We start from the raw sequence: 16551 nt of genomic DNA, 5'->3' as shown, positions 1-16551 counted from the left end.
TGTGGATGGCAGAGGCATGTTCTGGAATGTTAATGCAGGTCAGCCAGGTAGCTTACATGATGCCCGTGTGCTGCGATTGTCCACATTTTGGGACTTGGTTGCTCATGGACAACTGCACCCAACTAGTACCAAGAACATTGAGGGAGTAAATGTAGGCTTTTATGTGCTCGGGGACTCTTCCTATCCTCTACAGAACTGGCTCCTAAAACCATTTTCAGACAACGGTCGTCTCACTGCTGAACAACAGACGTACAACAGGAAAACGTCCAGAGCCAGAGTTGTGGTCAAATGCATTTGGGAGGCTAAAGGGTAGGTGGCGATGTCTTCTGAAGAGTAACGACAGTGATGTAGAGCTTCTTAAATACATGGTGCTGACCTGTTGTGTGCTTCACAATATCTGTGAGAGCCATGGGGAGGAATATGTAGAATGTGACGCACCTGCTGATGAACCAGTGGTTGCAAATATGCAGGAAGTTGCAGAGGAGGGCAGTGATGTGCGTGAAGCTCTGATGCGACACTTCAACCGCTGACCTCAATTTGTGTTTTTTCTTTCCATTTACTTTGTTTATTGTTTTGACACTTAACTGTTGGAAACCTGTAGTTTGAACTGAAGTGTTTGTTTTATTTTCAGAACTTAATAAAGTACAATATTTTACTTTTAACAAACTGTTGCACCTTTCCATTTTAACATATATTTAAGGTGGGCTGTAATGTAATCTACATTTATTATGTAAATTTAAATTTGCGAGCAAAATTGTTTTCAAGACAATTCATGCACACCTTGTTTTTCTTTGAAAATTTATTGATAAAAAGGACGGACGTGGGATAAAAAAAATTACGGGACAAATACACAGCTCCTTACTGCCTGGGTGGTGGCAGGAAGTCAGAGGAGCTGCCCATTCTTTGTGCGACCAGTCCAAGAACAGCATTTAGGGCACCCAAATGTTCAAAATATCGCTCTGCGATCTGTAATTCATGTTGCCTTGCTGCTGCTGCGTCTTGTTGCATCCAGTTAACCTGCTCCCGGCGTATGCCTTCCATTCTGTCCATCTGCCTGCCATCTGCGATCTGCAACTCATCAAATATCACCCGAGTCCGTGCTTCCAATCGCCGTCTTCGGTCACCTGGAAACAACAACATTGACAATTACATTTGTGTTTATATGGATAACAAAATGTCAGTTCTCCTGTGAACTTGTCAGTTTTGTTTATGCACAAAGCAATTTTTAGAATGGTTAGACACTACCTGTGCGTCGACGACATGGTAGATGTTCCTCTCGAGTGGTAGTGGACAGAGGTGATGGTGGTGGCGAAGGAACTGGCCGAGGCGATGGTGGCACAGAAGGTACGGACAGAGGTGATGGTGGCACAGAAGGTACGGACAGAGGTGATGGTGGCACAGAAGGTCCTGGAGTGCTACTTGAGGAAGTGGATGGTTCCTCTGAAGAGGGAGTGTTTTCCGCTTCAGATGTGTCTGAAAAACACAGATCAAAAAATTAGTCAGTAAAAAAAGATCACAAAATAAATCAGTAAGAAAAGCACAATATTTTTACAGCAAAAGAGCATATAGGCATATAGTAAACTTAATAAAATTACTATGAGTTAAGGCCATTTTGTCATTTGGAACGTGTCCACTAGATGGCAGTAATTCGCCAGTGACATACAGATTAATTCTTATTCATTCGAAAAATATATACTTGTTAAAAGTCCACTCTAGGCTAAAAACACTGCTGGCACGACTTTTGGGATCTTTATAATATTAGATCAGCTCGCTGTTCCTCACTGTGGGTGCTCAGCTGTATAAAACGATGAGATGCTAAAAACACTGAGATGCTAACGTGAAAGGCTAACCGAATTTCCCATGTTTTAAACTAAACATGAAAGGCTTATATCGCGAACAGCGTGTTAAAAAACACGGGAATGCTAAATGAAGGTTAACATAAACACGAGGGGATGCTAAGGCTAGTTAACACGAGGGGGTAAATCCTTTACTTGCTGAGCATTTCTTAAATAGCTGCTGCTATTTTTCAGTGTTTTTGGTGCTGCAATGAATGGCCTGCAGAGCTAAAAAGACAACAAAAGAAATGCTTACCAACAGGGTTTATGAGTGACTCCAGGATACTGGCCACCGAGTCCAGGCCTCCTTCGCTGCCTCGGTTTGACGGTCTGTGTCCATAAATAGCGTCCACCACATCGTACCACTTCCATGTACTTCGCCCATTCCCACTACGGCCATTGCTGTCCTTAACTTTTCTGTAGTGGGCTTTTATTTTTTTCAGCTTAGCAGGACACTGCTCGGAGGTGCGCTGTAATCCTTTAGCTGCCATGCGCTGAGAAACTTCTTTGAAGACTTTCTCATTTCTTATCATCCCATCCAGCTTGGCCTGAATGTTGCTATCTCCGATGATGGTGAGGAACGTTTGAAGCTCCGCATTGGACCAAAAGCTATTACTTGCAGGCATTTTCACACACAAGAGTACAGCCAAACAAACACTGGAACTCGACTCACTTCTTTCCATCCCCCGGGATTGTCGCGGGTAGTTACGTAATTTCTCCCCCAATCAGAGGACTCTGGACCTTTTACGCTGTGGCTCCGCCCAGACCAAAAATCTCTGGACCCACAACAGAATGGGTCCCGCTCTGGCCCGCTACTGGACCGGTTTGGGTACGTTTCCTGGACTGGTTCAACAATCGAAACAAAATATTTAGCGACCCGGTCCTTCCCATTCCATGCCAGTTTGGTCAGTGGAAAAGGCCTATAAGAGTACTATTTTCTACCATGGATGAGATTTTAAATCCTTCGTGTGCAGGTGGACTTAAAGCCTCTTCGACTGCTGCTGAGAGGTTTCTGATATACAGTTGTGGTCAGAGGTTTACATACACTTGTAAAAAAATATAATATAATGGCTCTACTGAGTGTCCCGTTGTTTCTAAAACGCTGATTTTTCTCTGATAGAGTGATTGGAACATATACTTCTTTGTCACAACATTCATGAAGTTTGGTTCTTTAATGTCTTTATTATGGGTTAACAGAGAAAAGTGATCACATTTGCTGGGTCACAAATATACATACAGCAACATGAACTAGCAATTTTGGTGACTTAGAAACGTGTCAGTGAACTGAGCTTCATAGCATGGCCTCTTAACGTCTTGTGAGTGATTAGTGACTACAGCGGGTGACTTCTCTTAGGCCAGGTAAATAGGGCTCATTGGATACAAACGCCCACAAACGCTACAATGGGAAAGTCAAAGGAGCTCAGCATGGATCTGAAAAAGCGAATTATTGACTTGAACAAGTCAGGAAAGTCACTTGGGGCCATTTCAAAGCAGCTGCAGGTCCCAAGAGCAACAGTGCAAACAATTGTTTGTAAGTATAAGGTGCATGGCACTGTTTCATCACTGCCAAGATCAGGAAGAAAACGCAAGCTATCACCTGCTGCTGAGAGAAATTGGTCAGGAGGGTAAAGAGTGAACCAAGAATCACCAAAAAGCAGATCTGCCAAAAATTAGAAGCTGCTGGAACACAGGTGTCATTGTCCACAGTCAAACGTGTTTTGCATCTCCATGGACTGAGAGGCTGCCGTACAAGAAGGAAGCCCTTGCTCCAAAAGCGGCACCTTAAGGCTCGACTGAAGTTTGCTGCTGATCACATGGACAAAGATAAGACCTTCTGGAGGAAAGTTCTGTGGTCAGACGAAACAAAAATCGAGCTTTTTGGCCACAATGCCCAGCAATATGTATGGAGGAGAGAAGGTGAGGCATTTAACCCCAAGAACACCATGCCTACAGTCAAGCATGGTGGTGGAAATATTATGCTGTGGGGCTGTTTTGCTGCCAATGGAACTGGTGCTTTACAGAGAGTAAATGGGATAATGAAGAAGGAGGATTACCTTCACATTCTTCAACATATCCTAAAATCATCAGCACGAAGGTTGGGTCTTGGGCGCAGTTGGGTGTTCCAACAGGACAATGACCCCAAACACACATCAAAAGTGGTAAAGGAATGGCTAAATCAGGCTAGAATAAGGGTTTTAGAATGGTCTTCCCAAAGTCCTGACTTAAACCCTATTGAAAACATGTGGACAGTGCTGAAGAGACAAGTCCATGTCAGAAAGCCATCAAACTTAACTGAACTTCACCAATTCTGTCAAGAGGAGTGGTCAAAGATTCAACCAGAAGCTTGCCAGAAGCTTGTGGATGGCTACCAGAAGCGCCTAATTGAAGTGAAAATGGCTAAGGGACATGTAACCAAATATTAGCACTGCTGTATGTATATTTGTGACCCAGCAAATGTGATCACTTTTCTCCGTTAACCCATAATGAAGACATTAAAGAACCAAACTTCATGAATGTTTTTTGTGACAAAGAAGTATCTGTTCCAATCACTCTATAAGAGAAACATCAGAGTTTTAGAAATAACGGGATACTCAGTAGAGCCATTATATTATATTTTTTACAAGTGTATGTAAACCTCTGACCACGACTGTAATTTATAGGCAAAACCGAAACTATTCAAGCTCAAATTCCCCAGCAATTTAGTTTTATTGATGAAGATATCTGTTTTGATTCAACTACTTTGAATTCTTTTGACCCTGTATCCCCAGATATGTTGGATGAAATTGTTGGAAGGATGAAACCAGCCAGCTCTGCACTCAACATCATTCCATCTATTAATAAAAATGTTTGTTCAGCTCTTAACGTCTTGTGAGTGATTAGTGACTACAGCGGGTGACTTCTCTTAGGCCAGGTAAATAGGGCTCATTGGATACAAACGCCCACAAACGCTACAATGGGAAAGTCAAAGGAGCTCAGCATGGATCTGAAAAAGCGAATTATTGACTTGAACAAGTCAGGAAAGTCACTTGGGGCCATTTCAAAGCAGCTGCAGGTCCCAAGAGCAACAGTGCAAACAATTGTTTGTAAGTATAAGGTGCATGGCACTGTTTCATCACTGCCAAGATCAGGAAGAAAACGCAAGCTATCACCTGCTGCTGAGAGAAATTGGTCAGGAGGGTAAAGAGTGAACCAAGAATCACCAAAAAGCAGATCTGCCAAGAATTAGAAGCTGCTGGAACACAGGTGTCATTGTCCACAGTCAAACGTGTTTTGCATCTCCATGGACTGAGAGGCTGCCGTACAAGAAGGAAGCCCTTGCTCCAAAAGCGGCACCTTAAGGCTCGACTGAAGTTTGCTGCTGATCACATGGACAAAGATAAGACCTTCTGGAGGAAAGTTCTGTGGTCAGACGAAACAAAAATCGAGCTTTTTGGCCACAATGCCCAGCAATATGTATGGAGGAGAGAAGGTGAGGCATTTAACCCCAAGAACACCATGCCTACAGTCAAGCATGGTGGTGGGAATATTATGCTGTGGGGCTGTTTTGCTGCCAATGGAACTGGTGCTTTACAGAGAGTAAATGGGATAATGAAGAAGGAGGATTACCTTCACATTCTTCAACATATCCTAAAATCATCAGCACGAAGGTTGGGTCTTGGGCGCAGTTGGGTGTTCCAACAGGACAATGACCCCAAACACACATCAAAAGTGGTAAAGGAATGGCTAAATCAGGCTAGAATAAGGGTTTTAGAATGGTCTTCCCAAAGTCCTGACTTAAACCCCATTGAAAACATGTGGACAGTGCTGAAGAGACAAGTCCATGTCAGAAAGCCATCAAACTTAACTGAACTTCACCAATTCTGTCAAGAGGAGTGGTCAAAGATTCAACCAGAAGCTTGCCAGAAGCTTGTGGATGGCTACCAGAAGCGCCTAATTGAAGTGAAAATGGCTAAGGGACATGTAACCAAATATTAGCACTGCTGTATGTATATTTGTGACCCAGCAAATGTGATCACTTTTCTCCGTTAACCCATAATGAAGACATTAAAGAACCAAACTTCATGAATGTTTTTTGTGACAAAGAAGTATCTGTTCCAATCACTCTATAAGAGAAACATCAGAGTTTTAGAAATAACGGGACACTCAGTAGAGCCATTATATTATATTTTTTACAAGTGTATGTAAACCTCTGACCACGACTGTAATTTATAGGCAAAACCGAAACTATTCAAGCTCAAATTCCCCAGCAATTTAGTTTTATTGATGAAGATATCTGTTTTGATTCAACTACTTTGAATTCTTTTGACCCTGTATCCCCAGATATGTTGGATGAAATTGTTGGAAGGATGAAACCAGCCAGCTCTGCACTCAACATCATTCCATCTATTAATAAAAATGTTTGTTCAGCTCTTAACGTCTTGTGAGTGATTAGTGACTACAGCGGGTGACTTCTCTTAGGCCAGGTAAATAGGGCTCATTGGATACAAACGCCCACAAACGCTACAATGGGAAAGTCAAAGGAGCTCAGCATGGATCTGAAAAAGCGAATTATTGACTTGAACAAGTCAGGAAAGTCACTTGGGGCCATTTCAAAGCAGCTGCAGGTCCCAAGAGCAACAGTGCAAACAATTGTTTGTAAGTATAAGGTGCATGGCACTGTTTCATCACTGCCAAGATCAGGAAGAAAACGCAAGCTATCACCTGCTGCTGAGAGAAATTGGTCAGGAGGGTAAAGAGTGAACCAAGAATCACCAAAAAGCAGATCTGCCAAGAATTAGAAGCTGCTGGAACACAGGTGTCATTGTCCACAGTCAAACGTGTTTTGCATCTCCATGGACTGAGAGGCTGCCGTACAAGAAGGAAGCCCTTGCTCCAAAAGCGGCACCTTAAGGCTCGACTGAAGTTTGCTGCTGATCACATGGACAAAGATAAGACCTTCTGGAGGAAAGTTCTGTGGTCAGACGAAACAAAAATCGAGCTTTTTGGCCACAATGCCCAGCAATATGTATGGAGGAGAGAAGGTGAGGCATTTAACCCCAAGAACACCATGCCTACAGTCAAGCATGGTGGTGGGAATATTATGCTGTGGGGCTGTTTTGCTGCCAATGGAACTGGTGCTTTACAGAGAGTAAATGGGATAATGAAGAAGGAGGATTACCTTCACATTCTTCAACATATCCTAAAATCATCAGCACGAAGGTTGGGTCTTGGGCGCAGTTGGGTGTTCCAACAGGACAATGACCCCAAACACACATCAAAAGTGGTAAAGGAATGGCTAAATCAGGCTAGAATAAGGGTTTTAGAATGGTCTTCCCAAAGTCCTGACTTAAACCCCATTGAAAACATGTGGACAGTGCTGAAGAGACAAGTCCATGTCAGAAAGCCATCAAACTTAACTGAACTTCACCAATTCTGTCAAGAGGAGTGGTCAAAGATTCAACCAGAAGCTTGCCAGAAGCTTGTGGATGGCTACCAGAAGCGCCTAATTGAAGTGAAAATGGCTAAGGGACATGTAACCAAATATTAGCACTGCTGTATGTATATTTGTGACCCAGCAAATGTGATCACTTTTCTCCGTTAACCCATAATGAAGACATTAAAGAACCAAACTTCATGAATGTTTTTTGTGACAAAGAAGTATCTGTTCCAATCACTCTATAAGAGAAACATCAGAGTTTTAGAAATAACGGGACACTCAGTAGAGCCATTATATTATATTTTTTACAAGTGTATGTAAACCTCTGACCACGACTGTAATTTATAGGCAAAACCGAAACTATTCAAGCTCAAATTCCCCAGCAATTTAGTTTTATTGATGAAGATATCTGTTTTGATTCAACTACTTTGAATTCTTTTGACCCTGTATCCCCAGATATGTTGGATGAAATTGTTGGAAGGATGAAACCAGCCAGCTCTGCACTCAACATCATTCCATCTATTAATAAAAATGTTTGTTCAGCTCTTAACGTCTTGTGAGTGATTAGTGACTACAGCGGGTGACTTCTCTTAGGCCAGGTAAATAGGGCTCATTGGATACAAACGCCCACAAACGCTACAATGGGAAAGTCAAAGGAGCTCAGCATGGATCTGAAAAAGCGAATTATTGACTTGAACAAGTCAGGAAAGTCACTTGGGGCCATTTCAAAGCAGCTGCAGGTCCCAAGAGCAACAGTGCAAACAATTGTTTGTAAGTATAAGGTGCATGGCACTGTTTCATCACTGCCAAGATCAGGAAGAAAACGCAAGCTATCACCTGCTGCTGAGAGAAATTGGTCAGGAGGGTAAAGAGTGAACCAAGAATCACCAAAAAGCAGATCTGCCAAGAATTAGAAGCTGCTGGAACACAGGTGTCATTGTCCACAGTCAAACGTGTTTTGCATCTCCATGGACTGAGAGGCTGCCGTACAAGAAGGAAGCCCTTGCTCCAAAAGCGGCACCTTAAGGCTCGACTGAAGTTTGCTGCTGATCACATGGACAAAGATAAGACCTTCTGGAGGAAAGTTCTGTGGTCAGACGAAACAAAAATCGAGCTTTTTGGCCACAATGCCCAGCAATATGTATGGAGGAGAGAAGGTGAGGCATTTAACCCCAAGAACACCATGCCTACAGTCAAGCATGGTGGTGGGAATATTATGCTGTGGGGCTGTTTTGCTGCCAATGGAACTGGTGCTTTACAGAGAGTAAATGGGATAATGAAGAAGGAGGATTACCTTCACATTCTTCAACATATCCTAAAATCATCAGCACGAAGGTTGGGTCTTGGGCGCAGTTGGGTGTTCCAACAGGACAATGACCCCAAACACACATCAAAAGTGGTAAAGGAATGGCTAAATCAGGCTAGAATAAGGGTTTTAGAATGGTCTTCCCAAAGTCCTGACTTAAACCCCATTGAAAACATGTGGACAGTGCTGAAGAGACAAGTCCATGTCAGAAAGCCATCAAACTTAACTGAACTTCACCAATTCTGTCAAGAGGAGTGGTCAAAGATTCAACCAGAAGCTTGCCAGAAGCTTGTGGATGGCTACCAGAAGCGCCTAATTGAAGTGAAAATGGCTAAGGGACATGTAACCAAATATTAGCACTGCTGTATGTATATTTGTGACCCAGCAAATGTGATCACTTTTCTCCGTTAACCCATAATGAAGACATTAAAGAACCAAACTTCATGAATGTTTTTTGTGACAAAGAAGTATCTGTTCCAATCACTCTATAAGAGAAACATCAGAGTTTTAGAAATAACGGGACACTCAGTAGAGCCATTATATTATATTTTTTACAAGTGTATGTAAACCTCTGACCACGACTGTAATTTATAGGCAAAACCGAAACTATTCAAGCTCAAATTCCCCAGCAATTTAGTTTTATTGATGAAGATATCTGTTTTGATTCAACTACTTTGAATTCTTTTGACCCTGTATCCCCAGATATGTTGGATGAAATTGTTGGAAGGATGAAACCAGCCAGCTCTGCACTCAACATCATTCCATCTATTAATAAAAATGTTTGTTCAGCTATTTCAAATATGGTTCATAATGTAATCAACTCTAGTCTGCAGTGTGGGGAAGTTCCAAAGAGTCTGAAAAGAGCTGTAATCAAACCCCTCCTTAAGAAACCCGGTCTTGATGTCTCTGTATTATCCAATCTTCGACCTATTTCTACGCTGCTATTTCTTTCTAAGGTTCTTGAGAAAGTCGTTTTTAAGTAATTGTCAGACCATTTAGATAACAAATTTTAGAAGTTTTTCAATCAGCTTTTAGAACAAAGCATAGTACTGAAACAGTGCTTGTGAGAGTGTTCAATGATATTTACACATATACTGATGTGGGTGACAGTCTTTTTACTACTCTTTGATCTGACCGCTGCTTTTGGTACTCTTGATCATGTTATACTTCTCAATCGACTGGAGAAGTTTGTTGGTCTCTCTGGTTCAGTGCTGTTCTGGATGAGTTCCTACCTGTCTGACAGGTATGTTACTGTTAATATTGGTAGCTTCTGCTCAAGTGATGCTCCCCTAAAATATGGGGTCCCACAGGGCTCTGTACTTGGTCCTCTGCTTTTCAGTTTATATTTGCTCCCTCTTTGGGCCATCTTTAGGAAATATGAGCTTGACTTTCAACTTTATGCTGATGACTGTCAGGTCTATGCTCCTGTTAAAGCTAAGGATTTAGCTCTGAGTTGTCTTCGTGAGGTTAATGATTGTGGATGGGTTGTAATTTTCTCCAGATTAATGAGTCTAAGACTGAGTTGATTGTGTTTGCACCAAGTGGTGCTCCTGTAGTTACTCAGTCTCATATGATGCAAAGGATGTTGTGTCTAATTTGGGTGTTAAGATTGATTTTCAGCTTAAATTTGTTGTTCAAGTCAATGATGTGGTTCAAGTATGCTTTTTTTCACCTAAAGAATCTTTATAAGTCCTTTTTGATGAGGAATCGTTTTGAGAAGCTTATTCATGCATTTAATGCATTTTGTTTAGACTACTGCAATAGTCTTTACTTGGGTGTTGATAATGGATGTATTGCTAGGCTGCAGCTAGTTCAAAATGCTGCAACCCGTCTTTAGACTGGCACTGGTCGATTTGATCATATCACTCCAGTTGTTGCCTCTCTGCGTTGGACCCCAATTCAGTTCTGTGTTCAATTTAAGATTTTGGTTCTGGCCTACAAATGTTTAAATGGCCTTGCTCCTAGCTCTTTATCTGGAATTCTAGTGCCATATGTCCCATCTTGTGGATTAAGGTCAGCTGACCTAGTGAGCAGAACTAACTGTCATCACAAGCTGCTGATCTAGCAGCATGATGCTCATTATTATTTTATGGGTTACAGACGAGTGTTGATGCTCTGTGTTTTTATTTCTGCAGCGAGCCTTACAATCTCACCTCACTCCACCCACAGTTTCTTCTTAAAACGCGTATTACATTTACTGTTTCCACGCATTTTAACGAGCTTCCTCCGCGCCTTGATTTTGTTGTAGGATACAAACTTTACAGCACTCTCACGGATTAAAGGCTCAGCAGATATGTTTGTTTACATTTTTGCCGCTGCACGCCTTCAGTGTTGGGGAAAGGAAGGGAGGGGCTGACGCATTGCTGCTGCGAGGGTATCTCTAGGCTCCACAGTAGCAGCGACGGACGGCTGGTTTGACCGGCTCTGAGAGGCATTAATCAGAATTTGCAGATAGCGTTTTTTTCCTTCTACCAATCGAATAGTGATGTATAGGCTTAAAAGCAACTCATTAGATTCATAGTTATTTGCAAAAGTAATGCATTACCATAAATAGTAATGTGTTTACCAACATTGGTTATGTATATTACTGATTGCAAAAACACCCCTAGGTATTTTGTCTTCTCTTTTTACTGAATATTTTTATTTTATATATTTCTGCATGGTTCACTGCAGATTCAAGGACGAGAGAGGAGATGGATGAGAAACCTCTACACTTACATTTCCACAACCATCCAGTGAAAGAAGGAAGTGTCCCAACCAGCAGCTTGGCTGGGCAGATGACAGCAAAAGTTGGTGGAGGAGCAGAAACTAGCAAGAACCTAGATCTGGACCCCAATGAAAAGACATCTGATTCTTCAGAGATTGAAGTTAGTGGAGAAGATGAAGATGATTTGAATCTAGACTCTGAGCGTTCAGACTCTGGGCCTGAAACTGGAAACAGAGACCATGGCTGTAATGAGAACAAGTCGTCGGAGTCAGGTGTTAAGACAGTCAACAAATCATTTAGCTGCCCTGTGTGTGGTATACGGTTCCTCCACAAATGGTCTCTTCAGAAACATGTGAGAGTGACAAGTCATTCAGCAGTAAAGTCTTCAGAGTGTTTGGTTAATTCAAAATGTGTGAAAGAGAAACAACATGGAGGCTCATGCAGAAAAGTCCAGAAACAACTGAAATCATTTAGTTGTGATGACTGTGGGAAAAGATTTAGCCGAAAGTCCAGTTTAACCAGTCATATGAAAGGCCACACCGGAGAAAAGCCTTTTGCCTGTAAGCTCTGTGGATACAGATGTACCCAAAAGGCAAGTTTAAATAAACACATGAGAGTCCACACAGGTGATAAGCCTTTTGCCTGTGAGCTCTGTGGACAAAGATTTAGCCATAAACATAATTTAAGAAAACACATGAAAGTCCACACAGGAGAGAAGCCTTTTGCCTGTGATCTCTGTGGATACAGATGTACCCAAAAGGCAAGTTTAAACACACACATGAGAGTCCACACAGGGGAGAAGCCTTTTACCTGTGAGCTCTGTGGATACAGATGCACCCGAAAGGCAAATTTAAACACACACATGAGAGTCCACACAGGAGAGAAGCCTTTTGCCTGTGAGCTCTGTGGATACAGATGTACCCAAAAGGCACATTTAAACCATCACATGAGAGTCCACACAGGAGAGAAGCCTTTTGCCTGTGAGCTCTGTGGACAAAGATTTAGCCATAAACATATTTTAAAAGACCACATGAGAGTCCACACAGGAGAGAAGCCTTTTGCCTGTGAGCTCTGTGGATACAGATGCACTGTAAAGGCAAAGTTAAACACACACATGAGAGTCCACACAGGAGATAAGCCTTTTGCCTGTGAGCTCTGTGGATACAGATGTACCCAAAAGGCACATTTAAACTATCACATGAGAGTCCACACAGGAGAGAAGCCTTTTGACTGTGAGCTCTGTGAACAAAGATTTAGCAATAAACATAGTTTAAACCATCACATGAGAGGCCACACAGGAGGGAAGCCTTTTGCCTGTGAGCTCTGTGGACAAAGATTTAGCTATAAAAATAGTTTAAAGGATCACATGATAGTCCACACAGGAGAGAAGCCTTTTGCCTGTGAGCTCTGTGATTACAGATGTATCAGAAAAGCACTTTTAAACAATCACATGAGAGTCCACACAGGAGAGAAGCCTTTTGCCTGTGAGCTCTGTGCATACAGATGTACCATAAAGGCACAGTTAAACACACACATGAGAGGCCACACAGGAGAGAAGCCTTTTGCCTGTGAGCTCTGTGATTACAGATGTACCCGAAAGGCAAGTTTGAACACACACATGAGAGTCCACACAGGAGAGAAGCCTTTTGCCTGTGAGCTCTGTGAATACAGATGTACCCGAAAGGCAAGTTTAAACACACACATGAGAGTCCACACAGGAGAGAAGCCTTTTGCCTGTGAGCTCTGTGGACAAAGATTTAGCCATAAACATAATTTAAGCAAACACATGAAAGTCCACACAGGAGAGAAGCCTTTTGCCTGTGAGCTCTGTGGACAAAGATTTAGCCAAAAGACAAATTTAAAGAAGCATACGAGCATCCACACAAGACTCGAGGGATTTATTTAACAACAGTACTTCCAAAAGTACTATTAAGTTTTTTTACAACCTTAATATTAGTCTTGTATCTTTGCTCAACTGTCGTTGATGAAGTCCGTACTCGGCCCTTGAGCCAGCTCTTCTTTTGATTTTCTTTTTCTAATCTCCTTTTTTTTTTTAACTCAGACCTTAACCAAACATTTGAGATGTTCATTCATCAATTCTGAATACAAAAAATATTACTTAAAGATTAAGAAAAAACTGTTATACCCTCCTGTATTTAGGAAACAGACAACAGGCACATGATGGTTGTAGTACATAACCCACTGCAATTTAGAGCTGTTAGATACCTGTGGCGTCTGCTTTAAACAATTTATCTGTATATAAAATAATATATATACATTTGTGTATGACATATACAGTCATACACAAACACAGTCACACACTCCCTCCCTCATGCTCACACATACACATACAACCAAAGACTTACAAAAATGCACGCTGGACACCCACTCATGCTCCCCATACACACCCTATTCACTCTGGTCCCGGTACTGCTGCACATGGGGTACAACTATAACCGGTTACCAGAGTTCGACCCTTTCTGCTGGGGTGCTGATGAGCAGGCTCCCCCGCCCAACGCTGAGCCCAGCAACCCACCACCCCAGACCCCAACCGGACAGCCGGATCTCCCTCCTAGCCTCCAGCCCCAGGAAGCCAAGCAACAACAGAGGTGGCTAAGACCCCTAGTCTCCCTCCGCCTGCTGCAATATAGTATTGTGTGATCATGAGGTGTATTCCATGGCTGTGGTGAGTGGGCAGTGTGGGCATCATCCGGCCTATGCCAGCTGATGCCACCGCACCACCCCACTTACACCCTCAGCCATCAGTGTCTAAGTGCGGTTTAAAATTGGAAGTGGGCACCGGCACCCGGGAGGAGGCTGAGATATCCCCCTGCCAAATGCCGTTGAATGTGCTCACTCCCAAGGCCCTAAGTGTGTGTTTGTGTGGAATGTCGTCAGTGGAAGTGTATAAGGTGCAAATAAAATTGGGGCCAGGTTGCCACAGGAATGCAGAAATGGGGTCCATTTCTGCACTCCCTGACTTGCCCACCCTCCAAGGTCCTATGTGTATGTTTGTGTGATGATGTGAGGGAGCAGCAGGAGAGAAATATGCAGTGATAGGGAGGAATGGCTGGTTGGGCTTAGCCCTCCAGGGTGCCAGCTCCCCTACTGGCCCCAATAGGCACCTCTGTTGTCAAACTGCCACCCAGGGCATGGAGACCCCAGCCCATCTTGCCAGGGCCCAAAGCAGTAGCATTACAGAGCCTTACGGAGTCCGAGGGCACCAACCCAGCCCCACCCCAGCAGAATATCTATGCCCATCCCTGCATTTGCACAACTTCCAGAATATATAAGACATGGGAAATCCTGGTAAGGTTGGGTCCTCCCCCTCCTGGACCTCCCCCTCCCCTGTGATGGAACGGCAGAGGAGCCAAGGTCTACCTGAGGCCCCCGAACCCGGGCCAGGCACTGCTGCGTGTTCCTGCCTTCTTCCCGGCAGCATACATGTCAGGACCCGCCCCCCAAGGCCCCGCCCAGATCCCCACACGGAGCCGGCCCCCACCCAGACCTGCCGAGGGGCATTGCAGCTGCCAGGCAGTGACCCATGGCCACCGCCAAGATCCCCAAGGGGCCCCACTCACAACCGCCTGTAGTCCACCCCCCGAGGCAACCCAAGCACCTCCAGAGGGGGGCAACGGCCCCCCAGTCCCAGACACCCCCAGTGAACCCACTTCCAGGGAACATCCGGATACTCCGAACTCAGACCCCACCCCCCGACTCCCCCACCCACCCACACCATCCCGCAGTACAACATCAACGGCCCCCGTCATCGCTATGTGATGGAACCGATCAAAGGAGCCCAGAGAGATTCATCTGAAGTGGAAGCAGAGGCTATATCAAGTGCAATATGATCTAACAAAAGATTTCTATACTGGTTAATGCAGAGAGTTTCTCTATTTTTCCAATTCAAGAGGATAGTTTTCTTAGCGGTGCATATGGCAGTCAGAACCACGTGAACCACAGATGTTTCAATCGGGACATCATCCAGGTTTCCCAGTAGACAAAGAGAGGGGGTGGTTGGGATATGACATTTCAGACATTTTGACAGATCCTCACATACTCTACCCCAAAATTCCTGGACAGGTGGGCAGGACCACAGTGCATGAATGTAATTGTCAGGAATGTTGTTTGTGCAGTGTGTACAGGTGTCAGACGACACAAACCCCATCTTGAACATCCGATGACCTGTATAGTGTACTCTGTGTAGAATTTTGTACTGAATTAATTGTAAATTTGGGTGTCTGATCATTTTAAAAGTTTTTAAACAAGTTTCGGACCAGAAGTCCTGGTCAAAGCTAACTGATAGATCCACCTCCCATTTTTCAATAGGGATTGCAATTTTATCGTCTATTTTGGACAGTGTCTTATATACTTTAGACAGTAGTTTGGGGGGTTTGAGATTATAAAAGTCTAATACCCTTGGTGGTGTTTGTAATTCTATTTTATTGAGCTTAAATTTTTGTTTGACTACAGATTTAATTTGGTGATATTCTAAAAAGCTATTCTTATCCATTCCAAATTGGGAGACTATTTGATTAAATGGGATTAAGTCTAATCCTTCATATATGTGTTCCAGGTATAGGATTCCTTTATTTTTCCAGTCCGGAAGGTTCATCATTTTATTATTTTGCAAAATATCAAGATTATTCCAGATAGGTGTGCGTCTGCATGGTACTAGTGAAGACTCTGTCATTTTAAGATACTCCCACCATGCTGTCAGAGAGGTGCTGATACTAATACTTTTGAAGCCTTCATGTTTTCTTATGCTTGAGCTAATAAATGGTAAGTCTGAAAGCTCTATCGTATTGCAAAGTGTCTGTTCTATGTCTAACCAAGACTCATCTAGTGGGTTATCTTGCAACCATCTTGGTATATATTGCAGCCTGTTGGCTAAGAAATAATAATAAAAGTTGGGTAGATCCAGTCCTCCTCTGTCTTTGGTCTTCTGAAGCGTTTTTAAGCTAATTCGTGGAGGTTTATCCTGCCAAAAGAATTTGGTAATTGAGGAGTCCAGAGATCTAAACCAGTCAGCTGGTGGTTTGTTTGGGATCATTGAAAATAAGTAATTTATTCTGGGTAAGACCATCATTTTAACTGTAGCAACTCTCCCCATGAGTGCTATTGGTAAGGATTTCCATCTTGCAAGATCATCTTCCACTTTCTTTAAAAGTGGGATGTAGTTTAGTTTGGTTAGATCTGCTAACTTGGAAGAGATATTAATTCCCAAGTATGTGATATTCCCTGACTCCAACTGTGTATTAAGTAAATTGACAAAAGATAAATTAAT

General features: G+C 43.0%; 3 protein-coding genes across 4 annotated transcripts in view; 2 read left to right on the top strand and 1 right to left on the bottom strand.

The window, feature by feature from the left end:
• LOC129157272 (zinc finger protein 665-like) overlaps positions 1–16006 on the top strand; it is a 215297-nt gene extending 199291 nt beyond the window's left edge. For both annotated transcript variants that reach the window (XM_070542879.1, XM_070542880.1), the window contains one exon: positions 11231–16006. In XM_070542879.1, the coding sequence (XP_070398980.1) occupies positions 11231–13170 (1940 nt within the window). In that variant the 3' untranslated portion in view covers positions 13171–16006. The remainder of the gene's footprint in view (positions 1–11230) is intronic.
• The window catches only part of LOC129162222 (gastrula zinc finger protein XlCGF57.1-like), a 52158-nt gene that overhangs the window by 18749 nt on the left and 16858 nt on the right, over positions 1–16551 (top strand). The window lies entirely within an intron of this gene.
• Positions 859–2518, bottom strand: LOC139062033 (myb/SANT-like DNA-binding domain-containing protein 7). The gene is made up of 3 exons (XM_070542114.1): positions 2092–2518; positions 1246–1473; positions 859–1124 (listed from the first exon to the last, which is right to left on the bottom strand). Exons 1-3 carry the CDS (start codon positions 2516–2518, stop codon positions 859–861), a joined length of 921 nt encoding a protein of 306 aa, XP_070398215.1.

The sequence above is a fragment of the Nothobranchius furzeri genome, chromosome 12 (assembly GCF_043380555.1).
Source record: "Nothobranchius furzeri strain GRZ-AD chromosome 12, NfurGRZ-RIMD1, whole genome shotgun sequence".
NCBI lineage: Eukaryota > Metazoa > Chordata > Actinopteri > Cyprinodontiformes > Nothobranchiidae > Nothobranchius > Nothobranchius furzeri.
The sequence above is the reverse complement of the archived record's forward strand: the minus strand, read 5'-3'. Positions and strand labels throughout refer to the sequence as shown.